The sequence below is a fragment of the Sceloporus occidentalis genome, unplaced genomic scaffold (genome assembly GCF_023333645.1).
Source record: "Sceloporus occidentalis isolate IW3139 unplaced genomic scaffold, rSceOcc1.0.p SCAF_1, whole genome shotgun sequence".
Taxonomy (NCBI): Eukaryota; Metazoa; Chordata; class Lepidosauria; order Squamata; family Phrynosomatidae; genus Sceloporus; species Sceloporus occidentalis.
Window position 1 is genome coordinate 319,822,980 of NW_028316981.1, and position 24,826 is coordinate 319,847,805.

At 44.8% G+C, this 24,826-nt stretch overlaps 1 protein-coding gene and 1 pseudogene across 1 annotated transcript in view; one reads left to right on the top strand and one right to left on the bottom strand.

Moving 5' to 3' along the window:
• LOC149324290 (uncharacterized) overlaps window positions 1-24,826 on the bottom strand; it is a 380,857-nt pseudogene that overhangs the window by 95,872 nt on the left and 260,159 nt on the right.
• Window positions 10,010-24,826, top strand: part of LOC149324292 (kelch-like protein 12) — a 43,555-nt gene continuing 28,738 nt past the window's right edge. Inside the window, exons 1-4 of the mRNA XM_089498717.1 lie at window positions 10,010-10,065; window positions 20,700-20,939; window positions 21,640-21,793; window positions 22,352-22,569. Coding sequence (XP_089354843.1) covers window positions 20,757-20,939; window positions 21,640-21,793; window positions 22,352-22,569 — 555 coding nt within the window. The 5' untranslated portion in view covers window positions 10,010-10,065; window positions 20,700-20,756. The remainder of the gene's footprint in view (window positions 10,066-20,699; window positions 20,940-21,639; window positions 21,794-22,351; window positions 22,570-24,826) is intronic.

The following is a 24,826-nucleotide window of genomic DNA, read 5'->3' on the forward strand; positions in this document are numbered from 1 at the left end:
AGAAAAGAGAGAAGAAAGAGAAAAGAAAAGAAAAACTTCACCAGCGACTTCCCAATTTCAAAAATGTTCAGAGCACAGCTTTCCAGCCCCTAGCTCTGGCAAAGCCTGACCCACACACTTTTTGTAGGCTCTCAGCCCCAAGAAAATCCTCCTGCAATGCAGCCTCCCAGCTGTTAGGTTTAAAGGGCTCAGTGGGCAAAAGCCACCCCTCCCTTCTTCTCCTAACAGCAGACAGCTCAAACACACACACAGAGCAAATGGTTCCAAGCCTTGCAAACTACAAGAGTCAAAGACCTTTCCTTCCTCTCCTCCCACCACGGAGATAGGACAAATAAATAAATAATTCCAAGCCTGCTATCTGTTCTTTGAAAGGAGTTCAACCCCCCCCCCTTTCTTCACACAATAGCAGACCCACACAGGGAAAGAAGAAAATCCGCCCCCCAGGCAGATAAAAGAGAGAGAGTGAGAGAAACAGACAGAATCCAAGAATCCAACAATTTCTTCAAGGTACCTAGCTGAAACTATAGCTCCCACATCGGAAAACACTCCTACCCACCAGGCAGTGCTACCAGAAGTTCAAATCAACCACCGTTGCCAACCATGTTATGGTCCCTGGGTCTCAGCAGCCACACAGCCACTCTGTCATGGCTCTTAACTCCAGGGGGACCCTTTGTTTTTCCCTTCTAGAGTCTCCTAGGTCTCCATTCCTGCTCCCTGCTGAGCTGAATGAGACCCCATGAGATTCTCTATTCTCGCTGCCACCACCCAGTGAATTCCAATGATTTCCCTTTGCACACACTTGGACTTGCTAGGGATGCTTAGTTTCCTCTCCTTGCTAACTTAAGCAATCAGTAACTGAGCTAAAGGCGCATGTCTAGGAGCAGCGACAGCAGGTACTTTTAAAGAAAAAGGATTTTATTTTAAAGAGATAGAATAGAGTAGGAAAATATCCTTCATGCAAAGCCTCCTTGCTTTGCAGGTACAGAATGCATAGTTACAAGATGTTCATGTCAAGCAAGCTATTAAATAAACATAATAAAATCTAAACGCACTAGCTAACATATTTCCTAGCTACTCACACAGTGATGGGATTTGCAGTTCGTGTTGAGTTTCTGGATGCAGGGAGCTGCCCTCCTTTGGCCAAGCTCCACCTGCATTCCTGAGCCTGCTCCTCACAGACTCACAGCTGGCTCCCAGGACAAACACAAAGATGGAGAACAAAGAAAGCATGGATCCTGCAGGGTATTTAAAGGTATCTCATGGAACTTTCTTGAAAAGGCCGCTCAGGCGCTGCTGATTGGCCAGTCGAGCTTTACGTCAGCTATGATGTAACTGCTCATTAGCATGTGATGTAAGTACTTCATTAGCATGTACCTCCCCCCAGATTAACCCTTTGTTGTATGAGAGGAATTCCCCCCAAATGACTGGGGTCCAGTCATTACAGCACCTCTTCTCTCTGCTTGCTGAAGCCACACAGAAATCCATAGATGTACTTTTGTGTGCATTGTCCCTAAAGGCATCTATTGTCAAAATCACATTCTCCTTCACTTCTCCTTGCGTATTTTTAAAAAGTATGTACACCGCTGAATGGGTTGCACTTGATACAACAAAAGTCTATCAATGTATAGGTTTATGACTGATAATTGCACCCAGGATTATTCTCATTTTGGGGAAGTGAAAATGTATGTAAATTCATTTTATAAACCCAATGAAACAAATATCTTAGAATGCTCTAGTAAACAACACATGTGCACACACAGCCCCCACACAAAGGACTCACTGGCGCACTGTGTGTCTGGGTCTGGAAATCTAACCTCCACCTTCTGGTAAGACAATGCTGCCAGAGACTGAACTTGGGACTTTATGCCTGCAAAGCATGGCTCCCTCTCTCAGCTGCAACCCTTCCACACAATCCTGGACTGAGACATTTAAACAAAGGTCCTCTTTCAGCTCCAGGAATAAATACCTACCTTCAATGCAAAGACCCTGATTCCTGCAGCCCCAGAAAGGCTCTTTCTTCAGTCTTTTATGGCCGGAGCTTCCAGGATCAGAGGCCATCTCCTCAGCCGTAGAGAAGGGTTGCTATGAGTGCGAAGGAGGAGGAGGTCCAAGGGCTGAAGGAGGGAAGGCATTAGGCAATGGAAAGAAGGTCAGTGCCGATGGCAATGGAGGGCACTAATGCCTAGGAAACTCATCCTCTGAGCCCCAGCCCTTCTAGGAATGAGTGGCAGGAGTCAGTCCAGGGGGCTGAGGGGTCTCCTTTCCCAAAGGGGGAGTCAAGGACCAGTGGCCCCCTCCCCAGCTAGGGCCCAAAGGGAGGGTCTCTTTCCCACCTCTCTCTCTCAGCCCCCAAAGCCCAGCCTCCCACTGGCCTCCCCTTCCTCAGATCCCCACAGGCCCCTTCCTTCCTTCCTTCCTTCCTTCCTTCCTTCCTTTGCCCCAAAATGGAGGACCAGAGGCACAAAGGGACACACTGCCCTCCTTGTGGCCCAAGGAGCGTGGCCTCCTTCTCGCTCTGGAGCCTCAGGGAGAGAAAAAGGAGCTCTCGTTTCAACTGAGGAGGCCTCAGAGACAGTTATGGAACATTATTGCCTACAGTCACAAGCAGCACAAAATGGCTGCCTGAACACAAAATGGACACTAAGACACAAAATGGCTGCCAGAAAAAAATGGCCACCTCTTCCTCAGCGCTTGGCAGTTGGCAGTTTGAAGTCTTCAGTGAAGCCATAATGGAGGATGAAAGGGCCCCAAAGTCAGAAGGGACCCCAAACAGGATTTCCGAATCTCAACAACCCCTAAAAGTTTTCCTGGTGCTTCTATTGAAAGTAGACCCCTGATCCTCCTTGGTAATTACTATCAATAGTGAAAGATATTAATATTTTCTCCCCATCAAACCACTGCCTTCAACACCTAGGAGCACAGAATCAAAATAAAATGAATAGATCAATATCTATGGGACTGAGAGGAGTAGACTGGGTCCCCTACAATAGCCTTACTACAGAGTCCTGACCGTTGAGAAACAACTTTGAGCAACTGGGGAACTGAGGGAGATATGATTGGAGGCTGCAGTTCCCAGAATGAGATGCATCCCTTTTGGTACATGTTATGCACAGGGGCTGACTAAAGAGAAATAAATTAAAGGCTCTGTTGTTGACTGTTAAATATATGTATACTAAATGAATTCATGGGAATCTTAATAATGTACACACAAATTTCTAGTCATCTACAATGTCCCCTTGCAGTCTTATAGATGTGAAGTTGAAGGCTTTCATGGCTGGCATCCATAGTTTTTTGTGGGTTTTTCGGGATATGTGGCCATGTTAGAACATAGCCACATAGCCCGAAAAACCTACAAAAACCTAATCTTATAGATGTTGGGATCCTATGGGTAAAGTTGCTACTCCTGCAATCTGAAGACGCTGAGCTCCCCTTCCCCAATTCCACCAGGCTAACGAGGGTGGCCTTGGCAGCAGTGCAAGGGAAGGACGCTTTACAAGGCAGCCTTTCCTTCAGGACCATCATCCTGCTACTCCTGCAGTCTGAAGACTCTGAGCCTCAATGACACTATTTTCTACCTCATGGTGACCCATGGAGGGAGGCAGAGAACGGGGGAATACTGTTGGGTTCAGTGATAATATCTGTGAAACACCTATCAGAGTTGTACAGGGAAACGGGAGGTATGGCGTTAACAGGGTGAGATACTGTCATAGAGGAAGGCGTGCTCAATGCTTAATACCTATCCCATCTTCCTTTCACCCTGTTAACCCATGAGAGCTGGGGAATGTGCCTATCCATCCACTGAACCTATCCTTGCTCTTACGTAATGCCAGGTCAGTGAAGAATAAAACTCATATAATATACAATCTTCTGTCAGATAAGGGAGCCGACCTGACCTGTTTTACGGAAACCTGGCTGGGGGATGACAGTAATGTCACTTGGGCACAAGCCCTCCCAGCCGGGTATATCATTAATGAGCAGGTAAGGGAAAGTGGGCGAGGCAGGAGAGTTGCTGTTTTCACAAAAACAACTTCACCTTGACCAGGATACCTATCTGTAGAACTGACCACATTGAGTGTATTTACTTTCGCCTGAAGGCCAGGGATAGCCTGGGGATTCTGTTGGTTTATTGACCACCCCGTAACTTAACAGACTCCCTAGCTGAGCTGACACTACATTCAGTATAAGCTCCTGCTGTCGACATTTAAAGCCCTCCATGGACTGGCCCCTCCTGACTTATCAGACCTTCTTTCTCCTCTCCTTCCCACTCTGTTGTTCCCTCTGTTCTGGTAGTCAAGGTCTGCTGTCCCAGCCCAGGATTTCCTCTGCCCCATCTCGGATTCGCCCCTTTTCACTCGCTGCCCCTCACTCCTGGAACCTTCTTCCCCCGCGAACAAGAGCCATCATTTCTTTAACCAGCTTCAAAACGGAGTTGAAGACCATCCTGTTCAGGGAAGCGTTCCCAGGCATTGCATAATTGTCACTTGCTATTTGATGCTCTTTTGTTGCCTGTTTTATTGAATCATTTCCTATATTGCTATGTATTTTATATGTATTATCCTACTAGAGAGGCCCCTTCCCCACCACCACTCCCTTTGTGTCGTGTCTTTTTAGATTGTAAGCCTGAGGGCAGGGAACCGTCCAATTGAAAAGATTGTCTGTACAGCGCTGTGTAAATTTACAGTGCTTTATAAATAAAGGTTTATAATAATAATGGTGTTGGAAACCCCCAGACTTCCTTTCCTGGGGGACTTCAACATCCCCCTAGAGACCAGCTCTTCAGATCTCGCTGGTGCAGCTTGGGAGTTGATGTTTGCCATGACTAACATGGGCCTATCCCAGATAGTCTCTGGGCCGACACACTGTGCAGGTCACACCCTCGATGCCATCTTTTGCATGGATCAGGAATATCCATGGGTGGAAATGCTTTCCACCTCTGCTCTGTCATGGATGGATCATTTCCTGGTCAAGGTTGGACTGAAGGCAACCATCCCCAATCTCCTCATGGGTAGTGGACCTATTAGAACGGTCTGCCCTCGAAGGCTGATGGAACCCAAAAGGTTCCAAGAAGCCCTAGAGGATTTAATGGAAGGCAACATCGACGACTCTGTCGAAACCTTGGTGACCACCTGGGATAAAGATCTTTCCAAGGCTATGGAATCGCTCCCAAGCGCCCTTTCCAGCCTGCTCCGAATCGCAATCCTTGGTATACTGAAGATCTCAGAAGGATGAAGCGGGCTGGACAACAACTAGACCGTCGCTGGCGGAAGACTCGACATTTATCTGACAAGACACGTCACAGGAGTTTTCTTAAAGCCTATCGAGTGGCAGTAGCTGCAGCGAAGAAGTCTTTCTATTCTGCATCTATTGCATATGCAAAGTCTCGTCCAGCAGAGCTTTTCAAGGTGGTTAAGCAGTTGACTCAAACTCCTTCCACCTTGAATCCTCTTTTTCAAACCACGAGAGCCTGCTGTGACACTTTTAATGACCACTTTGCAGATAAAATCTCTCAGATAAGGGCCGACTTAGATGCCAGCATTAGCACAGAGTCAACGAGAGAGGCATCTAGTGACTCCATTAATGAGGTTATCTTGGATCAATTTCAGTCTGTGAGTACTGATGACAATGTAGACAAGCTGCTTGGTAAGGTCAAAAAGACCACCTGCCCTCTCGATCCCCGTCCATCTTGGCTGGCCATCCAGGGAGGTGAGGCAACTTTGAAGTTGCTACAATCCATAATCAATGCTTCCCTCAGGGAAGGTTGTTTTCCATCGAGCCTGAAATTGGCAGTGGTGAAACCCATTCTAAAGAAACCTTCCCTTGATCCCCTGTACAAAAACAATTACTGGCCAGTATCTCTTCTTCCCTTTTTGGGTAAGGTGATCGAGAGGGCGGTTGCAAACCAGCTCCAAGCAGTCTTGGATGACACTGATTATCTGGACCCATTTCAAACTGGCTTCAGGTCGGGAAACGGAGTGGAGACTGCCTTGGTCACCTTGGTCGATGATCTCCATCTGTGCATCGACAAGGTAAGTGTGGCCCAGTTGGTGCTCTTGGACCTCTGAGCGGCCTTTGATACCACAGACCATGGTATCCTTCTGAAGTGCTTGAGGGAACTAGGAATTGGAGGCACTGCTTTGCAGTGGTTCCGGTCCTATCTCTCGGGTAGGTTCCAGATGGTGTCGCTTGGGGACAGTTGTTCAGCCAAGAGGGAGCTCAGTTCAGGTGTCCCTCAAGGTGCGATTCTGTCCCCAATGCTATTCAACATTTACATGAAGCCGCTGGGTGAGATCATCCGGAGACATGGGGCGGGGTGTTATCAGTACGCTGATGACACCCAAATATATTTCTCTATGTCTCGGGCTGTTTCAGTGACCAAGGAGGGCATCTCCCCCCTGAATGACTGCCTGAAGTTGATAATGGATTGGATGAGGGAAAATAGACTTAAGCTGAATCCAAATAAAACGGAGGTACTCGTGATAGGTAACCCCAATCCGGGTATGGAGGTAAGTTCGCCAGTTCTAGATGGGGTTACACTTCCCCTGAAAGACTGCGTCCGCAGCTTGAAGGTGCTCCTGAATTTGTCGCTTCAGCTGTCTTCTCAGATTGATGCGACAGCCAGGAGTGCCTGTTATCAGCTTTGGCTGATATGCCAGTTGCGCCCCTACCTGGAGCAGCGGGACCTAAAAACAGTTGTACATGCTCTAGTAACCGCTCACCTTGATTTCTGCAGTGCGCTCTACATGGGGCAACCTTTGTGCCACGTTCGGAAGCTTCAATTGATACAAAGCATGACAGCCAGACTGGTTGCTGGAAAATCCAAGTTTATATTCTTGGCTCTATCTCTCCTCATTGTGAAATTTTTGTTGAAGATATCTTCCTCCTTTCTGGCTCAAAGTAGTTTTGCCACTGAAATCTTCTAAATCTCTCACTTCTTCTGTTAAAATTGAGGGCAGCTCCAATGCCTTGGCTTCCCACCAGAGTGGTGAATGCTCTTTGCCCCCTTGTCTCACTCGGCCCCCTCCTCGTTAATTCCACAGGGGGAGGGGGGGAGATGCCAAGAAGAACAGCTTCTTTACTCAGCCAGTGCCATGCCTGAGGTTTTTCCCATCCGTGTTGGAATATTACGGAGGTGAAAACGCTCTGTGGAGGACCGCTTTCGAGACGACTGAAAACGTGTCCTTCGGGCTGCCGTTCCCAACCGGAAGTCCTATAACACCTATTTTAAAATCACTACATTGGCTGCCTATCAGCCTCTGGGCTCAGTACAAAGTGTTGGTTATCACCTATAAAGCCCTACATGGCCTGGGTCCAGTCTACTTGAAGGAACGCCTCCTGCCATAAAATCCTTCCCACACAGTCCAATCCTCCAGGAAAAACCTCTTACAATCTAGAAAGACCGGACTGGCGGTGATCTCCCGGAGGTCCTTCTCTGTCACTGCTCCAAAAACTTGGAATGACCTCTGGAAGAGATTTGCCAATTGCCCTCACTCGAGGCTTTTTAAAAGGCGACAAAAACCTTTGTCTTCCAGCAGGCCTTCCCCGATTGATAATGTCCAGGACCAATTGAATCCCCCTTTTATTATTTTTATTATTTGTGATTTGTTTTTAACTTTGATGTATTGTTATGTACTTTTAAAACATTTTTTTTTACTGTTTAATTTTATAGTTGGGAGGGAGGGTTGGGTCGGGGTTTTGTGGGCTTGTTGTTTTTATTGTTGTATATTGTATTTGCTTTGTTGTTACCTGCCTCGATCCTCAATCAGAAGAGGCGGGATATAAATAAATATTTATTATTTATTATATTATTAAAGTTGCTCTTTCTTTGCTCCCACAAGGACTGCCTTGTCCTGAGTCCTGGAGGGATGTCAAGCAGGAGAGTGGGGCTCCATAGGCGTCTGAGAGGTAGTTTTGGGGGGATGCTGGGAACTGCAGTCCAACAGTATCTGCTGGGCCTTGCTTTGCCTTCTCCTCCTCAGCCGAACCGAAAGAGGAGGTGTTGCTGGAGGACTTTGTGGAGCAGGAGTTTTCAGGGGGAAGCAGAGAAGGCTGCTTATATGCAGGCAGGTCCTTGAGGGCAGGCTGAGCAGGTGTCCTCCTTTCCCAGGACATGTCCTACATTTCAGCCTTCTGTCCAGGAGGAGTTCCAAAAGGTCCTCCATTTTCAAGAAGCATGAATTTATAGTTCTTTCTGTGTTTTTAGCTTTTATTTGGTCATGCCATCCATTTTCCTTGAATGTCTTCCACTTTGCAGTGCCTTGTTCTCCTTTCTGGTGAGGACATCTGGTCTCCCTGCTTGAATGTTTCTCCCCCGATTGATCCATGGGGACGGTCAGCCGTGGCTCTCCAGGGCTAGTGTTAAGGTCAGGACAAGGGAGGGAGAGGCTGGGAAGCCAAAATCTCAGAGTTTCTCTATGCAAAGCAGCTGCTCCAACCACTGGGCTATATTCCCTTCCCAATGGGTCAGGGGTACAAAGCAGCTGCTGGCATTTTGTCTTCTGAATCCCCCCCTTTCATTAGTCTCCTCTCCTGTAGCACAGCCCCACTCTTGCCCCACCGCAGTCTTACGGACTGGGCCAAGTTTATGGGGAATCTGAGAATTTCTGTTCATATATTTTGTGAGAGTTAATGTTTTTAAATAAAGCATTTCCAGTGCTTTGGTTTTTTGGAAAAAAAATACCTACGGTAAAGCCTTTGCCACCTTGGCAAGGGATGGGGCCAGGTCAGTGGGGTCCCTAGGGTTGGTGTCACCCGGTGCGGTCACTCTTGGTGTCACCCCCATCGACCGCCTCCTCCTCCCATTTCACACCATACAGAATCCTTAATAATGCCTTTTCCAATCTAATGTTACTTGCAAATCATCATTCCCATGTTCCACTGAATGTAATGCTAATAGCTGTGACATAAACAACTTGGAAAATTAAAATTATACTTTCAAATTACAATATCCTATGCACAACCTAAATGTATTTACATATACATAGTGAAGATTTGGTGAACATGTGATATTTTTTAAAAAAATAGAAAAGGATAATTTTTAAAAATTCAGTTAAAAATTAAAATTTTGAAATTTGAAATCTTAATTTCAAAAACTGTGGGGCCTCTCCTTTCTCTTCCCACTCGGCTTCACCCCACTCCCACCATCTCTTAAACCATTTTAAAGGGAAGCAGGTGGATGCCGCAGCCCCTTTCTGCCAAAAGGTAGGTTTTGGAGGGGCATTGGGGTCAGCCCCCTTTTAGGGTCTCACCTGGTGCAATCTGCACCCTCCGCACCCCACAATATCTGTATTCAAGACACATTTTTAAAGCAACCTTTAAAACCTACATTCACTAAGAATGTCCATTAAAGAGCATTAAAGGTTTTCTCTCTGCCTCCAAAGCATTTTGTGACCCAACGAAAGATGTCCTCAAAGGTTTCGGGATTCAGGAAGGGAAGGTATTTCCTTACTCTAAGAGAGGAGGAAAAAGAAATCAGCACTTTCGTTTCCCTTGCTCCTGCTTTGATATATTTTTTATTTTTTATCCATACTTTAAATAGACTCATTCAGAGTTTTTCTGTAATATGTGAACCTCCCAGTTTCTCTATAGGGAAGATATTATATATTGTACTATTTCTAGAGGAGATGAGGTTCAACTATTAGAGATGGAACTGACTGGATAGAAATCAAATGTTTATAATGGAGTCACAAAAATGTAATAATAACAGTTTATTAAGCTTCCAAAAGATAAATACAAACCAAGGGGAAATCTAAGAATGTAAATCTATAGACATTTCAATATTGCATTTACTATTTTTCTTGTTATTGGGTTTATTGCTGTTATTGTTATTGCTCTGTGATTGTCTGTACAATATGACTTTAGATTCCTAGAACAAAAAAAGAAAGAAAAAGACCAATTGAAATGAATGAGAGCTGTGAGCCTAGCTCTCCTCCCATTGACTTCTTTGGCAGTTGGCTTGGATTTTGAATAGGGTTCTAGAAGGCTGGCTGGTTTGACCGTTGGCTGCTTCTGAAAGGGAAGGTGTGTGCTTCAAGGTGGCGATGGGCGATCCCCAAATTTGATTCCTATGTGAGAATGATGGCTGAGGGGGAAGAGCCCTCATTTTGGGGTCAATGATGGGGGGCTGGAGGGTCTTCTGTAGGGAGGCAGCTTTGGGGGCTGGAAGCAAAGAAGGCCCTTTCTTCTCCCTCTGAAAAAGGCATACAGGTTCCTCTGGCTGCCAGGCCTCCTCTTGGGAATCTCTGTGGGGCCATGATAATTCGGAAGGGACACTGAGAGAATCAAAGGGTGTGTGTGTGTGTGTGTGTGTGTGTGTGTTTGTGTGTGTGTGTGTTTGTGTGAAGACACATTTGCTTCTTTCCATGTAAAAGAGGACCATCTCTGGTGTTGAATCTCTTTCCACTCTCTTCTCTTCTCCAAAGGCTGAAACCTGGAGGGAGGGGGCTCTGGCTCTGTTTCCTTCATTGCATACAGTTGGTTTCCTTTCAACTGAGGGGGCATCCTATAGCCCACCAGATGTTGACAGACTACAGCTTTCATCAGCCCCTTGGACAGCATATGTGTGATGGGGGTGTATGTTGTGTGTGTGTGTGTGTGTGCCTTCAAGTTGCCTGTTGATCTAAGGCAGCTCCATGAATTTCATAGGGTTTTCTTAGGCAAGGAATATTCAGAGGTGCTTTTCCAGCTCCTTCCTCTGAAATATAGCCTGCAGCACCTGGCAGTCTCCCATCTGAGCACTAAACTCTGAAATACAGTTGGCCTTCTATATCCATGGATTCTTTATCCATGGATTCAACCATCCACAGTTTGAAAATACACACACACACACACACATATATATATAACAATAAATGTTCCAAAAAGCAAACCTTGATTTTACCATTTTATATAAGGGACTCCATTTTACTATGCCATTGTAGATAATGGGACTTGAGTATCCACGGATTTTGGTATCCCCAGTGGGTCATGGAACAAACCCCAGCGGATACCAAGGGCCCACTGTAATAGCCTTGGTTTGTTGTTGTCGACTGCCCTGCAGCTGACTCCAATTCATGGTGACCCTGGGGATGAAGTACCTCCAACGGCACTTGTTCCAGGGTGACCAGATGTCCTAACTGTAAAGGAGGACAAGGCACCACACATTACAAAATAAAAAGGACAGAACTAAATAAAAGCTAAAAACACTAATATAGATGTAATTTCGTGCTTCTCAGTCAGGCTCAAAATGGAAGACAATTTGGAATTCCTCCTGGACAGAAGGTTGAAATGTAGGCTATGCCCTGGGAAAGGAGGGCATCTGGTTACCCTGCCCCTATTCTTCACTGCTCTGCATAGGTCTTGTAGACTCAGGTCCATGGCCTCCCTGATGGAGTCCACCCATTTGGCATATGGTCTTCCTCTGTTTCTGCTTCCCTCTACTTTAAATAGCGTTATTGTCTTATCCAGTTATTCATACCTTCTCATGATGTGGCCAAAGTATGACAGCCTCAATTTAATCATCATGGCATCCAGGGAGATTTCAAGCTTGATCCGTTCCGGGACCCATTTGCTTATCTTTTTGGCTGTCCATGGGATCCTCAGCACTCTTCTCCAGCACTACATCTTGAATGAATTGATTTTCTTCTTATCCACTTTCTAGCATACATGCTAATAGAGAAGTATACAATGGCTTGTACTATTCTAACTTTCACGCTCAGTTTTATATCTTTGCTCTTTAGGATCTTTTCTAGTTATTTCATAGCTGTCCTTCCCATTCCTAGTTTTCTTCTTATTTCCTGAAGCTTAGTGTCTTTTTAAAAGAAATTCCCCCACTACGATTTACCCTTTTGTGTACCTTGTGGCTTCAAGTCACCTCTCAGCTCATGGCGACCTTGTGAGTTTCTTAGGGTTTCTTAGGCAAGGAATGCTCAGAGGTGGTTTGCTAATTCCTTGCTCTGAAACAGAGCCTTTCTTTGTTGTTGTTAACTGCCCTTGAGTTAACCAGGACTCATGGCAACCCTGTGGAGGAGGCTTCTCCAAGATCCTGTTTTCCAGCGATGGAGTGGAGACCTCCTTAATGCTGGGTTTGACTTCCATGATTCGCTCCGAGGCAGGAAACAGAGACTCTTTTGCTGAGCTGCCACCAGGGAGAGCAAGCCCCAGAGCAACTCCAGTCTAGTTCCTGCCTCACTCCAACTAGACCTCCTTTTCCTCGCTCTCCTCTTGAGCCTCTCGCTTCTACGTTTCTTGCCCCTTTCTCCTCATTTTTTCCTTACTCCCCCGTCCTTCTGACCCCCCCTCATTCCCCCTCCCAAAAAAACCCTTCCTTCCTTAGTTGTGGGCGAACTGGGGCTTGTCTCCTGACCTCCTCCCCGGACTCCAACAGCCCAGGGATGTTGGGCAAGTCTCGCAGGACGGCCCCCGCGCCGCCCCAGGCTTCTGCTCTGCAGGCCCTGGGCAAGCAGCGCTTACCTTCTGATGCCATGTGTTTGGAGGAGGGAGATCCCTTATCTCCAAACTTAAAGGCGCACTGCCACATCCAATGCTCCACAAGCCTGGAGCTGGCGGCAGAGGACAACTCGGTTGCAGCAGGGTTGAGGGATTGGCTGTTGAGGATCAACAGGGATATCAGGGTTTTTAGTTTTAATTGCTGTTTTTATCCTTGATATTGTATTTTTAATATGTTATATTATTTAATACTGTCTTAAGGGGGGGAGGGATAAAGTGTTTTTAATTGTGATATTTTATATTTTACTGTTGTTAACCGCCCGGATTGGTTTGCCAGAGGGCGGTATACAAATAAATATTATTATTATTATTATTATTCCCTCCAACAACTCTTTAATCTGGAGATGGCAAGCCTTTTGCCTTCCCTCCTTTCCCTCCAACAGTCTCCTCTGGCTTCTGGTCAAACTGAGGCTCCCTCTGGGGGCCCCTTGTTATGCCTCCCATCCCAGCGAACAGCCCTCCAAACAACCCAGGCCACCCAAGGTCCCGCGACTGGGAGTTCCTCATCCAACTTGCCCTCGCTGTCTCCCCATGCCAGCTCAACGATTCCCGCCTCTGAGAGAGGAAGGTTTAAGCCAAGGGCCCCCTCTATTACAAAAGCCTCTAAAAAGCCAGCAGTCATTTTGTCCAAGGCTAAGCTCCCGCTCAAAAGGAAGGCGCCATCTGCTGGCCATGACCATAAAACAACAATCCTAGAGCCATTTTTCCTCCCACTCCTCTGAGGATGAAGAGTCTTTCCCCACTCAGACCATTTTAGACACCGATAATGAAGAAGGTGCACTTTCCCTTGAGGAAGACGGCCTTCCACAGTCTACTCCTAATTCTGCTAGACTTTTTCAGTCAGAGGATTTTCCAGTGCTTTTGAAAAAAGCCATCAGAGCCTTAGATCTCTCGATTCCCTCTGAAATTCCCAAACCCTCTGATCCATCCCTCCCCCAGGGAAAGGAAGAACGTTTTCCAAAACCAAATTCTACCAACATGTTCCCTTTCCAGCTGGTTTCATGAGAGTTGTGACTGATGAATGGGCCAAGCCTGCGTCCGCCAGGCCCTCTCCATTGCCAGCCAAAAAGTTTTACAACCCCCCCCCCCCCGCAACCTGTCCTCCAAAAACTACAAGTTCCTCTTGTTGATGCCCTGGTTTCTGCCTTATTATCTTCTGCTATCTACGCCAAAGATGGAGAAGACTCTGTTAGAAACCCTGAAGATAAACATGCTGATTCGGCCCTGAGAAAGTCTTTTGAGGCCTCCTCCATGTCTATCAAGGCTGCCTCCACCATCTCAGTTTTTTCTAGAGCAGCCTGTATATGGGCCAAAGAAATTCTTCAACAGCTCCCCAAATCTGATGTGAAGTTAAGACAGGGCATCAATAAGCTCCTAAAGGTCATGTCCCTTGCCTCAGATGCCAGTCTTGACATCATCCAATTGAGTGCTAGAGCTCAAGCAGCCTCTATTCCTGTTAGGAGACAAATATGGCTAAAATCTTGGCAGGTTGATCCTCGGTCTAAACAAAACCTGGCCATGGCTCCCTTCTAAGGGACCAAGCTGTTCGGGGAAGTTTTAGACCCTATTCTGGTTGAGACTAAAGACAAGAAAAAGGCTCTGCCCTCCACCCAGCAGCGAGAGGACAAGCGTTCCTTTCACCAGGCTCAGTCCAGTTTTCATTCCTCCAAATCCTCCTTTCCCTCCTCCAAAGCTAGAGAGGGCAGATATGGTAGACAACAGTGGTCAGAGTGAAAATATCAGCCTCGCCAACAACAGTCCAGAGGATTTGGAAGATCAAACAACAACTACCAAGATTCCACAACTAATACAAACAACAACAAACAACCAAAAAATGGACCCAAGTTCTGACTCCCGGCTTCCCGAGGTGTGCTGTTGCCTCTAGCTTTATGCCCACATCTGGGAGACCACCACTTCGGACAAGTGGGTCGTCTCTATCCTCTCCGAGGGCTACTGGATCAACTTTCACTGAATTCCACATGACTTCTTCATCTCTTCTCCCAGATCCCTCAATCCTCACAAACATTCCCTGGTTCTTCAAGCCATCAATCACCTCTCCCAAATCCGAGCGATCGAGATGGTTCCATCTTCAAAATGCTTTTCTGGGTGTTATTCCATCTTCTTCATTGTTCCAAAGCGCAACAAATCCTGGAGAGCCATTTTAGACCTCAAACAGGTCAGCAGATCCATCAGAAGATGCCGCTTCTGAATGGACCCTCAAGTCCATCCTGGAGGCCCTATCTCCCTCAGACTTTCTCGCATCTCTCAATTTGACGAAGCCTTATCTTCGCGTTCCAGTTCATCCAGAACATCGGAGATTTCTACGCTTCGCATATCAAGATTGACACTTCAAATATCGGGCCCTGCTCTTCTGCCTTTCATCAGCCCCCAGGGTCTTCACCAAAATCATGGTGGCCCTGGTGGCTCACTGGAGACTACAACGGATCCACACCCATCCTTATCTGGATGATCTCCTCATCAGGACGGGATCTCGAACTCAGTGCTCCCACAACGTAGGCTTCATCCTCTCCTCCCTTAAAGCCCATGGTTTTCTGGTCAATCATGGCAAGAACCACCTGGTTCCCTCTCAACGGATCCAACATCTGAGAGCAAGACCTTTCTACCCAAAGACCGGATCTACACCATTCAACAACTCATTTTCCGACTTCGGCGCGCCCACTCAGCAGATCTTCTGTTGCTTGCCAGACTCCAGGGCCTAATGATTGCGTCCATGACCTGTGTTCCCTGGGCCCAGTTTCATTTGAGACAACTTCAGTGACTTCTCCTACCATACCAAAAACAGATAGCTCTTTCTCAACATCTCAATATCCCAATTCCACCAAGCCATAAAAAAGTCTTGGAAGTGGTGGACATCACAGGCTCTTTACCAAGGCTGACTCATTTGGACTCTTCCTCAAATCCAATTGATGCCTGAGAGGGTGGGGAGCCACCCTGGGTCACCTCTACGCTCAAGGAAAATGGAGTCCCCAAGAGTCTACACCCTCAGGCCTTCCAAATCATTATAACAAGGTTTGGCCTTCCCCAGGTGGATCTGTTTGCCTCTCCCACAAACCATCAAGTTCTCAGGTTCTTCTCACGGTTCCTGTCCCGGGGGCAGAACAGATTGATACCCTCCAGTCTCCCTGGCCCAGAGGTCTCCTATATGCCTTTCCTCCCACGCCCATGATATCTCAGTGCCTAAAAAAGCAAAAAAGAGGAAAATCCCATCTGATTCTGGTAGCGCCTTACTGGCCAAGAAGGTCATGGTTCTCCGATCTCCTGACATCATCTCACGACCACTTCAAACTTCCGACATGGCCACTCCTGCTAATCCAGGGTCAGTTCCACCACCCAGACCCCCACTGGCTAAACCTCCACGCCTGGAAGCTGAACGCGCCTTCCTATTGAAAGATGGCATTCATCCCAAGATCATAGACACCTTTCTCAGGTCTAGACGTCAGTCTACTACGAGAATTTATAAATCTACCTATTGTGCTTTTCTCAGGTAGTCTAACCTAAAAAAGATCAATCATTGGTCCATCACTGTCTCCACTCTTCTCCTCTTCCTTCAAGATGGATTAGACAAAGGACTCCGACCAAACACTCTCAAAAGGCAGGTCTCTGCCATAGTTTCAGCTCTTCCTCCCAAAAAGGCAGCCGGTATATCTTCTCAACCCTACATCAGGTGTTTTTTGAGAGCGGCTTATCTGATTAAACCTCATACGGTTCACAGATTTCCCAACTGGGATCTTCACAAGGTTCTTTCTGCCCTCAGTAGAGCCCCCTTTGAACCTCTTACAAAGACAGATCTTAAGTTCCTAACCTTAAAAACCTTGTTCTTGACAGCCATCACCTCAGCCAAAAGAATTTCAGAATTGGGAGCCCTCTCGGTGTGAGATGAACTATGTATTTTCAGGCAAGATTCTGTCATCCTTCGACTAGATCCATCGTTCATTCCAAAAGCCAATTCGGCCTTCCACAAGGCCCAAGAAATTATCCTTCCCTTTTTTGCCCTAATCCCAAAAAAGACCTTGAAAGGCTCTGGCATGCTTTAGATGTTAAAAGGGCCCTGTGAATCTATATAGATCGCACCAGTCAATTCCGGTTCAGCGACAGTCTCTTTGTGTCCTTTCATGAAAGATGCAAGGGAAAAAAGGTCTCCTCCACGACTCTGTTGAGACAGATTAGGACCTGTATCTCCTCCACCTGCCATGAGTGCTCCGGTGATCCTCTTCCAGGCACTATTTTCGCTCACTCCACTCACAGTGCTTCTGCCTCTGCTGCCTTCTCTACCAATGCTCCTCTTGCCGATATTTGTAGGGCAGCTACATGATCTTCCCCTTCTACCTTTGTGCGCCACTATCGCTTGGATGCCTTTCAGTCTTCTGAAGCTTCCTTCGGTAGACATGTGCTTCAATCTATCCACAAAAATCAAAATTAATTTCCTCAGTTCGCCCTCCCTACTCCATAAGCTTTGGTTTGTCCCAGCATTAAGGATGTCTCCGCTCTGTCGCTGGAAAAATAAACATTGACCTACCTTCGTGATATGTTTGTTTTCAGCAATGGAGACAGAGGCATCCTTCCCACCCTGAACTGAGTGTTCCACTTCTCATGGCTGTTTATTCTGTTTCTTCTTCTACATGTTATAGCTGTTTACTGTTCTAAATTTAGCAAGTTACTACTATTCTTAGCTAGCTGTAACAATGACTGGAGTTGCTTGGGGCTGTGCTCCTCCTGGAGGTAGCTCAGCAAAAGAGTTTCTGTTTCCTGCCTCGGAGCGAATCATGGAAGCCAAACCCAGCATCAGGGATGTCTCCATCTCCATCGCTGAAAACAAACATATCACGAAGGTGGGTCAATGTTTATTTCTCCCCTACTCTGCTCATTGTTGTTGTTGTGTGCCTTCAAGACCCTAAGGCCATATCATGGGGTTTCCTTGGCAGGTTTCTTCAGAGGCGGTTTGCCATTGCCATCCATGCTATCCCTCAGCACTCTTCTCCAACACTACATCTCAAATGAATTGATTTTGTTCTTAGCCACTTTTTTCACTGTCCAGCTCTCACATAAATACATGGTGATGGGGAACACAATATAAGCTACAGCATCTATTATTCATTAGCTGCCTGCCATCCAAATACTAACCACAGCTGACCCTGCTTAGCTTCCAAGATCAGACTGGGTCTGGTGCCTTTAGATACACCCCTATGAGCTGCTTTCCCATGTTGAAAAACAGAAGTATTGCCATATTCTCTGTTTTGATAGTATGAGTGTATTCCCAGATTACACTTGAAAGGTAGTACAGTACAGTATATTTTAACCTCGTGTCTGGTTTTTGTTTGAGAGTCAGGCTTTGACTAAAAAATTCGAGTGCCAAATTGTCATTGAATGAATGCATTGGCGATTGAACGCAAAAAGCCAGAGTAATCCCTGCATATTGGCCACATTGCCTATTCTGACGGTGAGTTCTGCTTGGTAGTACAGCTCAGTTGTGTAAGCTCTTGGGGTTCCTTGCCTGATTTCTGCCTTTGGGGATTATTCTAGGAATTGTAGTTATTTGGGAGTATAGTTCATTGGGGAGTTCACCTTTGATGGACTGTGTCCCTTAATAAGGGCTCTGTTTCATTAGTGTTAGTGAACAGAATTCATTCTGAAATTGATTTTCTCAAGTATCTAAGGATTTGCACTGCGAGGAAAATGGCTAAAGATATAAAACACTGAAATGGTCAGAAAACACATGTGCAAAGTCTTCTTCTTGTGAATGACACAGTGCCTGCCCATTCAGAAGTTACTTTGGACTAAGTTTGCTCTACCCCTGGGAAATATGTTTCTTGGCTTGCTGGGCATAGAGATAAGGATTGTGACAGTTTAAATGAAGTTCAGATTTTAACGCAGTATTGATTTGCTCATTCTTCTTTTGCAAATCCCATCTATTTTTAAGAGATTAGTTATTAGGATTGCAAGCAGACGCCATAATATCGTGAACATACTAAGGTATGGCTGTGGAGCCTTCACTCCTCCAATTATCTGAGATTTTAGCTTCACTGACTCAAAAGTTTCAAACCGAGAAACATCTGAATCTATACAGCCAGCTAAACGTTCTGTTACACTCATGGCTGTCTCTGAGTCTGTGCATACAGCAACATCACATTTTGTCCTGACCACTTGTACCTGTGACTGATTGAGAAGCAATAGATTTTGTGACCTAGAAAGAAGCTTAGCAACATATTCATTTGTTAGTTATTCTGCTGAGCATTATCAGTGCTTGTCTTCTTATACAAATGACTAGAAGCAACTATAGATATATGTAGTAAGCAAAATATAGCACTTTGGAAATTTACCTATCTTTTTCCCTGGAAGATTTTCTACCCCATATCTGAATGTCATAGGGCCCATACAGACAGGCCAAAATAAAGCTGCTTCGGGTCACTTTGGAGGTATCCTGTTTAAATGACACATGCATCTTAAGAGGCCAGAAGCTACACCAAAACTGTGCTCCAGACCTTGGGGCTAGAGCGTGACGTTGGCGCGGCTTCTGACCTCTTGGGATGCATGTATCATTTAAACAGCATACCTACAAAGTGAACCAAAGCAGCTGTATTTTGGCCTGTCTGTACGGGTTCATAAGTGGCTTAGACAAGCAACTATATGTTAGCCTTAGTTTCCCATTTGTAGTTTGGACGATGATACCGATTTGCATTACAAGGATGTTGTCATGATTAAGATCACATGCATGAAACATTTTAAGTGGTTTGAAGGAGGAACAGGTGCCCTCCAGGTATTTTGGACTATGATTCTCCCAGTTCTTGGTAATATTAGCTGGGGATGATGGGTGTTGGAATCCAAAACATCTGAACTTTAATCCACTTGTTCATTCTAACTAAAATAAACAAATTGAATCCACAAAACATATACAAGTTCTCATTGATGCCGTTGGATTTAGGCTCTTGACCAGTAGCAGGTTTCCTACTGCTGCTTTAAAACACTAACAGAATGTTAGATGGTATTTATAGAATCATAGAGTCAGAAAAGACTGCAAGGGCCATCCAGTCCAACCCCATTCTGCCATGCAGGAACTCAAAATCAAAGCACCCCGACAGATGGCCTTCCAGCCTCTGCTTAAAGGCCTCCAAAGAAGCAGACTCCACCAAACTCTGAGGGAGTATATTCCACTGTCAGAGAGCTCTCACTGTCAGGAAGGTTCTCCTAATGTTGAGGTACAATCTCTTTTCCTGCAGTTTGCATCCATTGCTCTGTGTCCTATTCTCTGCAGCAGCAGAAAACAAGCTTACTCCATCCTCAATGTGACACTCCTTCAAATGCCTAAATAGGGCTATCATACCACCTCTTAACCATTACTTTATAGTAACGTTGGTCTGAGTTTTCTGCTGTGAGATCTAAACATACCTTAATAGCTCTTACCTACCATTTTTACCACTTTGGCAAATACAGAAATTCTTCCAGTATATTTTGGAAGAGCTTGTATGTCTTTTAGTACCTTTGTAACATCTATATTAAAGTGAAATATTTGTAATAAGAGAGACACTCCGAGTATAAAGGTTCATCACTATGTTCCTCTGGACAGTCATTGGTCAACCTCTGCCATACCTTCTCCTTGCACCTAATGTTTGTATTGTCTTAGTCTGCAGCTTTATATTATGTTGGTGTCACCCAGCACTCATTTGATGGAGCCCTGGTGGCGCAGTGGTTCAATGCCTGTCCTGCAGCCATTCACTCGAAACCACAAGGTTGCGAGTTCAAGACCAGCAAAAGGGCCCAAGCTGGACTCAGGCTTGCATCCTTCCGAGGAGGGAGCTAAAATGAGAACCCAGACTGTTGGGGGCAAATTAGCTTACTTGCTAATTAGCTTACTTGCTGTTCACTGCTATGATCTTTGGAATAGCGGTATATAAACAAAACAAATTATTATTATTATTATTATGATTATATTAAATAGATATGCAATAGCTGAGCCGTTTTTTTCTTTAAAAATGTGTCCAAATAGGCAGAAGTGGTTATTGAAATGTAACTGAGGGGAAGAGTTAGAGACAGAAAAAAGAAGGATGCTCTACAAGCCACTTTGTAGATAAGCAGAAGTGTTCCTCCTTCTTCACCGTTAGACTTTGTTACGTTTGGCCTTATATTATTATTATTAACCTTTATTTATAAAGCGTATATTCATCCGATAGCATCAGTGAAGCAGCTTCTTTTCTTCACAGGTTACTCATACTTTGAACCTGCCTTCTCAGCTCTCTTGTTGACTGGAGTAACTCACTATGGCTCCTAAAAATATAATGACCAATTCTCATCCCAACTCCATTCTCCATGCAATGAACTCTCTGCGAAAAAAGAACACATTGTGTGATGTGGCCCTGCGTGTGGAGCAAAAAGACTTTCCAACCCACCGTATTGTGTTAGCTGCTTGCAGTGACTACTTCTGTGCTATGTTCACCAGCGAGGTATGGAAGGTATACGAGAGACACATTCATTCCTGCAAATAGGAAAAATGCTTGCGATATAGATTTAACAGTGCAGAAATAACATTAATGCTGCAATCTTGCTTGCACATTTCCGAAAGTGCATTGATGTTTGTTCTGAGTGAAGGTGTATAAGATTGTGTAGGTTGTTGCACTTCTGTACCTCCTCAGATGTAAAGTAATGGGACTTGCTTCTAAGTAAATATGGATATGACTTGACTGCAAAAGTATTTATATACAAGAAATTATGTATCCTATAATGAATGAACTGTCATCAGAAACATAATTAAATTATTGAAGAAAAATAGCATTATACAGTTACTAGATGTGTTTAGAAAGCAACAAGATATTAGGTAATGCTAACTTTCCTTTGCAGTTCACATGTTCTTCTGCAAATTCCAACTTTTTGAGTTAAGTCTATTAAGAAAATACGATATTATACGTAAATGTAACTTTATCCATAAAGTTATAGGTATAATTTTAAGTATAGACAGTTTTAACTTTAATGTTTTATTTGTTTGTTTCTGGTAATGACGAAATGAACAATTTGGCACATTTCATTTTGCATGTGTATATTATTATTATTATTATTATTATTAAATTCTAAAATTGTTTGAAAACGTTTTCTAGTAGGGATCATATCCTAGAAAATAAAATTGTTTTTCTGATTTTCAATTTCCAGCTTTCAGAGAAGGAAAAACCCTATGTAAATATCCAAGGGCTAACAGCCTCAACTATGGAAATATTGCTGGACTTTGTGTACACAGAAACTGTTCATGTGACAGTGGAGAATGTGCAAGAGTTGCTCCCAGCAGCCTGTCTGCTTCAACTAAAAGGTAACGGCAAAAACAATGTACATTTGGTTTGGTGTCATGGAACCTTCTTCCCACTTGTCACAGTAAGCAAGTCATAGACCTAAGAACTCTGCTTGCTTAGCCTGTTCCACTGCAAACAGAACATGCAACAATACATGGGCTCATATTGAATAAGATGGAATTCTCTTGAATCCTGGCTTGTTGTTTGAATGTGATTGATATAAAGTCATTTTTAGTTTTTTGTGGGGGCTCTGTGGCCATGTTCTAGCAGAGTTTCTTTCTGACGTTTCGCCAGCATCTGTGGCTGGCATCTTCAGAGAATTCAGAGATATAAAGCAATTTCTTAAGAAGATAATGTGCTTTATTAAGTTGCTACTGACTCTGTAACAAACAAAAGACAATTAGGACCCTAGCAAAGAAATGGAAGACTAAAGAAACAATAAAGATAGCTTTCTATCCACCAAGCTGACCTGTACAAGAGATGCCAGTAGTATCTGATATAATCTTCTCACTGTGAAAAAGAATCTGGTTCTCTGAAATGCTGGGCATATTGATGACAAACTATTATTTTCTTCACAGGAGTAAAGCAGGCTTGCTGTGAGTTCCTAGAAAGCCAGTTGGATCCCTCCAACTGTTTGGGCATCCGAGACTTTGCTGAAAGACACCATTGTGTTGACTTAATGCAGGCAGCTGAAGCCTTTAGCCAGAAGCACTTCCCGGATGTAGTTCAACATGAAGAGTTTATACGCCTAAATCAAGAAGAAGTGGGAAAGCTCATCAAATGTGATGAAATACAGGTAAAAGTTGGTTTGTCACTGAAGGAAGCAGTAGCAGAGATGCCACACAGTTCTGGCATGTAACAAATCAGAACTATCTACAAGGTAGGAATTAATGAATGAAGTATGTATTAGAATTTGGATAATTACAGATTTCATTGCAAAATGAAGGTACATTTCTAGCCTTTGTGGTTCTCTAGCTTCATTCATGCGTGCAGTCTCTAAAGCTTCTGACGTATTCCAGGGCTCTGCATACACCTGACGGTCCTGGCATAGATCCCAACCATATAAACCCATGTTAATCCCCATCCCACCCTTTACCATCAAGTTCAAAAGCGAGTAGGCAATGGGGGGTTTTCTCTGAGAACCAATGGTCTTGGAGAATAAATTCTGTTTTTTCCTGCTAGACGTCGTAATAAACCTTAGTGCATATAAAAAGAAGTATAATGATTCCTATGAAGTAGAAAAGAATCCACGTCTGGAAATGAGAGTTTGAGATGCAGTCGCTTAATATAAATCAAGGGGAAAGTTTTGTTTCTCACATTCAATAGGACTGCAGAAGGAAATTAAATATCAGCTATCAGCTTATTGATTGATTTTATGGGAATTTAAAAGGGCTGAAACACCTTTGAGAAATAGATTTTACAGGACAAATTGATTAAACTGCTTGAAAAGCTATTTGCAAACATGCTTTAGGTATAGTACACACTGGCTTAATCTAAGGAACCCTTAAAAATTCTGAATAGAGGTATTAACTTCCTGTAAGGCTGCTCTACATAAACTTAGTGGCCTCTGTCCCTTATGATGCCTCAAAAAAGGCGCTGCCTAGATTAGCTCCTTTTGGAGATTGCATCTGTGCTGCAGCATGCGCATGCGCATGCGGATGCTGCAGCACAGATGCGGAGCTTATAGGGGCGGCTTCTAGCCCCCCGTTTGTACTGCCCCAAAGTCAGCAAGTTTGTGAGGGAAAATATTGTCAGAAGCTGCCAAAATTATTAAACAGAACCCCAGTTTGGTCTGTCCCTGGCTATACAACTATTAGCAGCCTTTAAAGGAAATAGGTTGTTACTTCATAAGGATATGCTCACTTTATTTTATTTTATTTTATTTTATTTTATTTTATTTTATTTTATTTTTTTAGAATATGAATTGGAAATTGCAGCTAATGGGGAAAAGATCACTAGATCTGCCCTCTGACAAAGGAGAAAATTGTGTGTGGATTAATGTTAGTAGGGAGAAACTTAGGCCCATTCCGCACGGGTGTAAAGTACGTCCTGGGGACGTACTAGGGCTAGGGAATAATAATAATAATAATAATAATAATAATAATAATAATTTGTTTTATTTATATACCGCTATTCCAAAGATCATAGCGGTGAACAGCAAGTAAGCTAATTAGCAAGTAAGCTAATTAGCCCCCAACAGTCTGGGTACTCATTTTAGCAACCTTGGAAGGATGCAAGCCTGAGTCGAGCTTGGGCCCTTTTGCTGCTCTTGAACTCACAACCTTGTGGTTTTGAGTGAATGGCTGCAGTACAGGCATTTTAACCACTGCACCACCAGGGCTCCTAAAAAGCGTGCTTTATGCACGTGCCTAACCCTAGTACGTCCACAGGACGTACAAAATGGCAGCACCCTACACACATAGGCACCGCCATTACGACGTCACGAATGCACCGCCTCCAAACGGGGCGGCGTGTACATGACGTCCTCGCGCTTTGCTAGGGCGCATAGAGTGCCCTTTCCGCGGCGCCAGAAGGAGCTCCGAAATGGAGCTCCTTCCAGGATTTGCGTTGCTGCCGCAGCCTTTACACAGCTGCGCCAGCAACGCAAGGGAGAAAGGGGCCAAGCAGCCCCTTTCTCCTCCTCCTCCCCGCTGCCGCCAGGTGTCCTTGGGGCTTGAAGCCCCAAGGACACCCCTTTCCAGGCCTTTTGCCGCTTCCCTGCAGCCTGGAAAGCGGCGGATTGGGGCCTCAGAGGCTGCCGTTGTGGCAGCTGAGGCCCTGATCTGGCGGGGAAAGGGCCGGTTACAGGCCGCCCCAAACGGGTGGTCTGTAACGCGCCTTACTTAGCAAATAGAAGTGATGCAGCATTCTGTATTGTACATTAGTGGTAGTTACTTACAGAACACCTTTTTGTGCAGCCTGTGGCCAGTGGAAACAGCATCAATGTGGTGTTGGGAGGATAGGATTGTGCTACATTTTAAAAAAGATTCTGATTTTATTAGTCAGCAAGGAAACTAGGTATTCTATCATCCTTGTAGGTAGGCTAAGAGCAT